Source organism: Manis pentadactyla, chromosome 4 (genome assembly GCF_030020395.1).
Source record: "Manis pentadactyla isolate mManPen7 chromosome 4, mManPen7.hap1, whole genome shotgun sequence".
Lineage (NCBI taxonomy): Eukaryota > Metazoa > Chordata > Mammalia > Pholidota > Manidae > Manis > Manis pentadactyla.
The window spans coordinates 119,665,614-119,674,180 of NC_080022.1; the positions used below are offsets into that span (position 1 = coordinate 119,665,614).

Here is an 8,567-nt window from a genome sequence, read left to right on the forward strand (position 1 = left end):
TCTGGCCAAGCCACATCTCTAGTCCCCCAGTGCCTGTCTGGCACATCCTCTCTGACATTTCTCTTCTGGTTCCTGTAGCCACTGGATTTGGGATGCCAACTGGCTACTCCTGAAGCTCTAGGCCAGGGCCCAATCCTCTCAGCAGCAAATGCCACTGGAGAGGCAGGACATGGGCCAGACCACAGCCAGTGTTGCACTCCCGCTGGCACCAAGCCCGACTCCCTGCCATGCTGCCCCTTCAGTTGGGGTGTGTGTATTGAGAGCAGGCTGCTCCCTCTGCCTCTGGGGCACTGATCTGTGTGGCTCCCGTGATGCTGTCCCTCAAAGGCTGCCCCAGCTGAGTTGATGAAGGTGAATGCCTCTCCAGGAGTTCTCATCTAGCCTGCATGCCAGACCCGTGGGGACCTGACATAGTGCTGGTGGCTGGCCTGGGGGTTCAGCCTGGCACTGGGATTCCTCAGAGCTCCCCAGGTGCCTCCAGTGCTCAACCCAACTCGAGCCCACTGTTTTGGAAGTTCACAGAATTCCTTGGGCCTGAGGCCCCAAGCACCCACCAGACACAGGACCTCTCCCCAAGCGGGTCCTGCACTCCTCCCACCACCCCACTGCACAAGGCTTACACAGCACCCCCTCCCGGTGCCCCATGGGGTGCAGCTCAGGGCAGTGCATGGGCAGAAGGCTCAAGTGGCCCCCTCCCTTCTTGGCCTGCATTTCCTCATTAGGGAAATAGAACTGTCCTCCAGAGCTCCAGTGGGGAGCAGAGGGGAGCAGCACCAGCACAAGTAGGGGACAGGCAGTCCATGCACTGGTAGCAGCTTGTGGATCAGTAATACTTGTGTAAGCACAGACATGGGATGAGAAAGAGCACAGCTGGCCAGCCTCTGGCCCTGCGTGTGTGTGTGTGTGTGTGTGTGAGATGAAAGTGTGACATACACTGTTCTGCGCTTTGCTTTGCTATTTTATCTGTGCAGCTTAGAGATTCTTCCAAAACTTGAACTACTTCACTTTTTTAGTAGTTGTAACATATCTTGTTCCATTGATGAGCCATAATTTATTAAGCTAGTCCCTGTGGATAGACAATTAAGTTTTTCCCAATCTTTTGCTCCTTCAATGTTGCAATAACAACTTGGTGCAGCTTTGACCAATAGGATGAAGTCCTAGAGAGGACCATGTATGGCCACTTTTGCTAGTTATCACCTGACTGCACTCCACCAAGGCTTTACATCCTGCAGCTCTGCTGTTCCCTTGTCAAGCCAGTGTTAACCAAGCGTTCTCATCCCTGCCAATCTGCTGCACTTGAAATGTGTGTTCATTTCCTCTTATGTGGGGGCGAGCATCCCATTTTACAAATACTTGTATTTCTTATTCTGTGAACTATTTTTATATGTCCTTAGCAATTTTTCTTTCTGTTTCTTGCTATATATCTATTTCTTTAAGAAAAAAGTCATTACTTTGTAGGAGCTCTTTATAAGCTGAGAAATTAGCCCTGTTAGTGAATAAATTGCAAATATTTTCCCCAGTTTGTTGTTTTTATCATTTTGTCTGTGGTGCTGTTGCCAATCAGAATTTTAAAATTTTCATGTAGTGGAATTTTTTATCTGTTTTTCTGATTATAATTAGAAAGAACTTCTCTATCTGAGATTATTTATTAAACCTCCCTCCCTTTTTTTCCTTCTAGTACTTTTATGGCTTTATTTTGTACATTTAAATCTTCATTCTGTGGGAATCAGTCTTCATGGAAGGCTTGAGGCAGGGATCAAACCTAATTTTCCTCCAGATGGAGTAGCCATTGTTGTAAATATTATTCATCCCACTTTACTGCTCCCAGTCACTCTATCCTCCTTCACAACTAGTACCAAATCTCAAACAAGCTGACATTGCAGCCATTTGCCAAGTTCCCAGGCCCTGTGTTGGTGAGCGGTTGGTGTTCAGTGCCAGGCTTGGACACTAGGGTGCCCTCCAGTCATGAGCACCCTCTCATTCCAAACAGTTCAGCATCTGTTTAACACTGGTGTCCACTGGTTTGCTGGGGTGCTGTGTGGGTCCACCTAGCTTCCTCACAGACGAGCCCTATCTTATGTTTCCAGTGTCTCTTCTGACCTGTGCCTGCAATGAAGCCTTTTACTGGAGCCTCCGTTAGTCAAGCCCCTACTGTAAGCCAGGACCTGGTCACTTTGTGAAGCACAGGTTCTCTCTCTCTTTACATGAAGAAACTGAAGCTTAGAGAGTGGAAGTAGCTCACTCGAGGTCACATCACTCATAAGTAACCCAGACAGGACTCAGTCAGATCCACTTGACTCTAAAGCCATTGCTCCTTCCCCTCAACCGAGCCACCTCTAATAAAAACCTGAGCTAATGTGGACTGAACACTCACTAGCTAGTACTAGCATCTGCTCTAGCACAGAGAGGGTAAGCAGGTTCTACAAGCTCACATAATGGGCAAGTGGTGGACCTGACACTTAAACTTAGGCAGTCTGACCCCAGAGTCCAAATTTTTACCCACAAAACCAAACTGTCACCTATCATTAACCCATTATGCATAGCTGTGGATTCCTAAAGCACAGCTTTTGTTTCCAGAGTTTAAGTGCCATTCGAGATGAGTCTGAACTGATCAACATCGAGAAGAAGATAGAGGAATACAGCGAGGACATCACTGAGCTGTTCAACGTGCTCATGACGCTGGAGATGCAGTTGGTGGAGCAGCTGGAGGTGAGGCCAGGGCCCTGGGTGCAGAAGTGATGCAAACCCGGTGATGCGGCTGCAGAACTACATTGGAGCTGGTGCCCTCCCAGGTGCTCCTCTGCCATCAATGCCCAGTCAGACTCAGCGTGTCAGACTAATGCTTTCTTGCTCGTAAGTCCTGTGTTTGCTTTTAATACATTTCAGTCACTTAGACTGCAAGTGAGTCCTGTGCAGCATGAGAGGTGAGCTCATTTCTCTGGAATCTCCCCCCCATCATGAGCCTCAGTGAAGAGAGGTTGACACTGGGTGGGTGCTTGAAGAAAACAAAGTGGACCCCCACTCTGGGACAAAACAAAGGCCCCTCAGCATGTTCCTGTACTTGCCACAACCTAGCCTAGCCTCGTAGAGGAAATGAAGAGGGCTGCTGCCTATAATTCCTCAGTGGCCAGAGTGCCGTGTGTGTTCACAAGGCAGCAGGGCTGGGAGTCTGAAGTGCTGTGATGAATCTAGCCTCATTGGATGATGCCATGGCTGGGCCAAGAGATCACGCCTCATCAATCCCTCACATATGGAGTGACACCTCAGATGCGGGACAGATCTCATCACATCACGTAGTAGGTGCTCGCTGCCCACTGGGGACGCTCGCACCCCACTGAAGGCAGCGTGTGGAGCAGCGGGGGCGGGAGCTCAGGTAGGGCTCCCAGCCTTTTCACCCCCCGGAACCTCTGCGTGGCTGGGCAAACTTGTTACCAGTGGCCAAAAAGCTGTGAAGTGCACTCGTGCTTTTAGTGACCTTGTTTTTATTCATTACAACAGTGTTTACACACATTTGAAAAATGTAAAATTAGCTCGGCCTGCAGAAAGTCCTGAGACACGTAGATTCCCTGTGCCCCTGGAGTCTGTGGTAGATTGGGATGACCCATCCTGGGGGCTCACGGGGTGGCAGGCCCCACCTTCGCATCTTCCATTGTTCCCTTACTCAAGTCCCATGTAGGCCCTGGACCAGATGGCAGCCGTGCAAGATGCCCTCAGGGAAGGAGGTGGGAACTGTGCAGGCAGCTGCACTGAGAGGGTAGGGCTGGGTAATAGCAGACCAGCATTTCTAAGGGCTTCGTCTCTGCCAGGCACCTGGAAGAGCATTTCGCATGAAATACTTCATTTAATCTTCATCACCACTCCATAAGACAGGGACTAGAAGAAAACCCATTTCATAGATGAGGAAGTTGAGGCCCTGGGACGTGAAATGACATTCCCAGAGTTACACACAGTGGTGGAGTTGGGATACTGATCCAGGCAGTCTGGCCCTCAATGAATCCCTCCCTTGTTTCTCTAGAGGTGATGGGTAGGTGCTACTGAGAAGCCCAAAGGAAGGGGGATAGCTCTTTGTGTGTTGTGCAGGTAGGGTAAGACCAGGACAGGTGCTCCTGGCAGAGGGACCAGCACATGCAAAGGCCTAGAGAAAGCACAGCATTAAACCTTCAGTCGGTAGTGAGTTAGTCGAAATGGCTGGAGAGTAACAGAACTGTGGGAAAGGGTCAGGAGAGAGAAGTAGGGTCAGCTGACACACATCTACCTGGGAAGACAAGGTCATCAGTCTTTACCCTGAAGATCTGTGATTAGAGGAGGCACTGTTAAGTTCTAAGGAAAACCTTTTGCTCTGATGCTAGGTCGGTCAAGTTCATCTAAATATGCATGTTAACTGTGTTCTTTATCATTTCCAGGAGACTATAAACATGTTTGAAAGGAACATCATCGACTTAGTGGGACTCTTCATTGAAAACGTCCAAAGCCTATATCTTTTCTTTGATGACCCTCCACAGAGAGGCACTCCTGGGCTGTGCAGTTGTTCAGACCTATCCCAGGGCTCCCCCGCCCCATGGGGGTAGGGGAGAGGCGCCTGAATTTTTACCAAAAGGCAGAGGAGGATAAAGCTCCTTCACAAACTGAACAGGATGCAAATTCAGTGGGGTCCCTTTCCAGGTGGCCACCTGCAGATCACACTCCTGCCACCCTCCCACTGCCACCACAGCCCTAAACACATTGGCAGGGAGAGTTTTTAAAAACTCAGTGCTTTATAATCATACTTCAATTTTTACCAGAAATACCTAAGCCTGTTTGATGTACAGAGAGATCTATACCTCCACCAAGATGATGATAAATTCATCACAGGCTCTATTTACCACCTTTGAAATTAGAGGAATGTAAAACCTCCAGTTTCTCACCAAGGAGGTTCATCTTCAGAGGACTGAGATTTGGCAACCACATGGAATGTTCAAAGAATGTTCCTCAGGATCTGAGGGAGTTTCCCAACCCTCAGAACAGTGGCAGCATGCAGAGTAAAGGTCTGGATGTCCAGTGGGGTTGCTGTGTTTGAGGTCTCAGCATATTTTTTGTGTTGTAGGTGCACATGCAGCATCCATGTTGAAGACACTGACAAATTATTCATGATATCATCGAGTTAAAGTCAAGGTTAAGAGCTGACATTTGGGGCACCACACTTCTGCTGCCTGGACTCGGGGCCCTGCCATGTGGGGACAAACTGCTGTGCTCTGGTCCTGCCTTCCTGGGCCCACAGTCCCATGTGGAGACAAGTTATGAAGGCAGTGAGTAGCAGCTGACCAGGAGGCCAGGCCTGGAGCCTCCCAAGGGAGGGTCCACTAAGTGAGGCCTTGAGCACGAACCAGAGCGACCAGGCAGAAAGGTGGGGAGGACAGTCCAGGCAGAGGAGGCAGTCTGTGCAAAGGCCCTGAGGACAGGCCAGAGAGGTTTGGTTCCAAGAGGAGGCCTAAAGGCCACAACAGAGTGGGAAGCTTCTGGAGAGCCATAGGAAGGGAGGGATGGGGTAGTGTCAACCTGCATGTGTAAGAGCACACTCCGGCTGCTGTGGGAGCAGGGGCCAGAGCGCAGAGAACGCATCTCAGTCTACTGTCCAGACAGGAGGTGGTAGGATGGAGAGAAGAGGACGATGGAGGGACACTGAGGGGACCCAGCACCAAGGCTCAGTGCTGACTAGGTGAGGCAGGGGAGCCAGAATGGCCCTCGAGTTTGGTAGTGTCAGGGGACGACTGTGAGGGTGAGGATGCGGATGCACCGGCACATGGGAGGTTGCCCTTCTGCCCTCCAAAGTCCGTCGGGTCCAGCAGAAATGGCCCAGCCCCTGAGTGCTTGCAGAGATCCCAGCCCACAGGTCAGGGCTCCCTGCCTGCTCCCGCCGTGGTCTTTGCTTAACTCGCGGCTGGCACGATGGCTCAGTGCCGGGACTTGGAGAACCACTACCACGAGAAGCTCCTGGAGACCTCCATCAACACTCTGGAGAAGATAGTGAAGGGCGAGCTCGAGGAGGACCTGCCAGACGGCTTACGTGCGGTGAGGGCGTAGGGGCGGTGCGGGGCACGAGGGGCGAGGGGGAGGAACGGTGCGGGGAGCAAGGCGCAGCCCCGCGCAGCTCTGCAGCTGCTGTGAGCCTGACAACCCCGAAGCCTGCTTCCTCCTCTGCAGGAGACACTAACCCCCTTTGCTGGGGGCGGGGGCAGGGGAAATAAGCCGAAAAACCTCCTGGTGGGCACTCGGTAGGGCCCAACTAAAGTGGAGCTCATAATAATTAAGTGGTTTCAACTCATGGTTTCCAAAAGCTACTTTTTGTGGGGCTTCTGGCACTTTCTGAGAGAAGCAGTTAGGTTAAGGTCAGAGATTTTCCCTGAAGGCCTTTTTAACCCTTGGGATTCTGTTGTGAGCAGCACTGCAGGGGTGTGGGGACCACCCCACTTCTGACCCTGCACGTTGCTGTCCCAATGTCCACCTGCACATGCAGTGTTGGATGGTCTCGAGAGCAGCAGTCAGGCCTGCCCCGAATCTGCTCGCTAGGGAGCCTCTTGGCTCCTCTGCATTATGTCTCTGGGAAGGGGTGCAGGCCAGATACTTTCTTGTCAGGAGCCTGCTTTCATCCCTTCATCATTCATTCCACTCCTCATTTCTCAGCTTCTCTCCATCTCCGCGTAACCACCAACTCAAGCCGCTGTCCATTGCCTGGACTGCTGGCCCCTTTCCTCCAGGCTGCTTTCCACACAGCAGTCTTGAGACCCTTTGAAAACCCAAGCCACATCATTTTGTGCTTTTGCACAACCCTAATGGCTTCCTCTTCACTAGAGTACCCCAGACCCTCAAGCCTGGCCTGCCTCCGTCAGTAACCTTTCCCCCACCCCATCCTTGGGGCCGCCCCAGTCCCCCAGGTCTGCCCCTTTCAGTTGATATGCCACATGGCACACATCCTTCCCTCAGGTCTCCATGTGTCTAGCTTGTCCTGGTCATTCAGACCTCAGCTCAAATGCCAGCCCCTTGGAGAAGCCTTCCCTCATCACCTTCCAGAAAAACATCTCCCCATCACACACCTGTTTATTGTTGTCAGAGCCCTTACCACAGTGTCGGCTATCATGTTTGTGTTGATTTGCTTATGCGACTGTTTACCCTGCATAGAGGCTCACAGGGAAGGCAGAGATGGCCTTTTCACCACCATGTACCTCCCAGTGTCAGGGTCAGGTGCATGGCACAACCACAGCACACTAGGGGCCAGTTCACTAGCCCCACTCTGTCAGGTGCTGGCTAAGTCCTGCAGGTGGAGGCCAGCAGGCCCCACTCCTGCAGCCTCTGTCTGAAGGCTACAACAGACACCCAGTGCAGCAGCATGGCAGCAAGTCCGATCTGTTGCCAGCCTTCCCTTCCCTAAACACTCACCAAATGCTGTTGTTTACCAGACACAAGATGGCATCTTCCCTGAGCCCTGAAGTAAAGCTGCCCCCAAGAGCCCACTCTGGCACCCCAAGGTGTTGTGGAGCTCCCTCACAGGCTCCCAGGTCTGTGACATCCAGCAGGCATAGGACTGAAACACGCTTCCTCCCTGAAGACTGGGACACACAGAAAAAGATGGGCCCTGAAGGTCATTGGCGGCAAACGAGTGGGGCTGGTGCTTCCAGTGGCTGCCCCTCTCCTGCCAGGATGGCTTTGCCAGGTGCCATCTGACACCTGCTCCTGTGGCTCCAGGAACACTTAGCACCTGCTGACTGGGTGGGGGCTGATCACAGTACTTCACCACTGTCCAGGTGTTGAAGCCCAGTGCCCACACGTCATCTCATTACCTCACCAAAGAACCCTATTAAGGTGCCTCTGTTATGCTGTTTACAGAAGGGAAAGCTGGGTCTGAGAGAAGGGCAAACCGCCTGAGGTGACACTGCTTCGAGGACCAAAGTCTGGATGTGGAGCCTGGCCCCCCTGGTTGGTCCATGGCTCCAGGCACTAGGGAAAGGAGCTATGCCCCTGAGCAAAGGGGCTACCTTGCGCTGGCAGGACTGAGTCAAGTGCCGCCCTGAGGCCTCCTAGGGCAGCCAGCAGAGCCTACCAGACACCCTGCCGTCTGTGGCCCAGGGTGAGGTCTGTCCTTTCGGGAACATCCACAGTTGCAGCAAGAGCCAGTGCCAGGACCCTCCTCCGTTGCTTAGGTCTCCTTACATTTAAGCAAGGAAACGTGGTGTGGTGTTCTCAGCAGGAAAAGAACACAGCCCAACTAAAAAAATAACGATGACCACAAATAGCTAACATTTACAGAGGGCCTCCCGAGGGTCAGCTACCTTAAAAGCACTGGACACACATTTGCTCTTTTAGTCTTCACATCAATGCAGTAAAATAGGTACTATTATGGTTCCCCCTTACAGATGAGGTCGCCGAGGCCCAGAGATGACAGGAACCTGCCCAAAGATACACAAGGGTGTAAGTAGTAAAGTTGTGATTTGCACACAGACAATGACTCAGAGTCTGTAGCACAACAGAAGTGTGAGGTGTTCAGATAAGGAAATAGGGCCCTTGGTGAGAGGAAGGTCTAGCTTTTGTTACCT

At 51.9% G+C, this 8,567-nt stretch overlaps 1 protein-coding gene across 1 annotated transcript in view; it reads left to right on the forward strand.

The window, feature by feature from the left end:
• DRC3 (dynein regulatory complex subunit 3) overlaps positions 1-8,567 on the forward strand; it is a 30,544-nt gene that overhangs the window by 18,231 nt on the left and 3,746 nt on the right. The window contains exons 8-10 of the mRNA XM_057500780.1: positions 2,578-2,709; positions 4,404-4,474; positions 5,925-6,048. Coding sequence (XP_057356763.1) covers positions 2,578-2,709; positions 4,404-4,474; positions 5,925-6,048 — 327 coding nt within the window. The remainder of the gene's footprint in view (positions 1-2,577; positions 2,710-4,403; positions 4,475-5,924; positions 6,049-8,567) is intronic.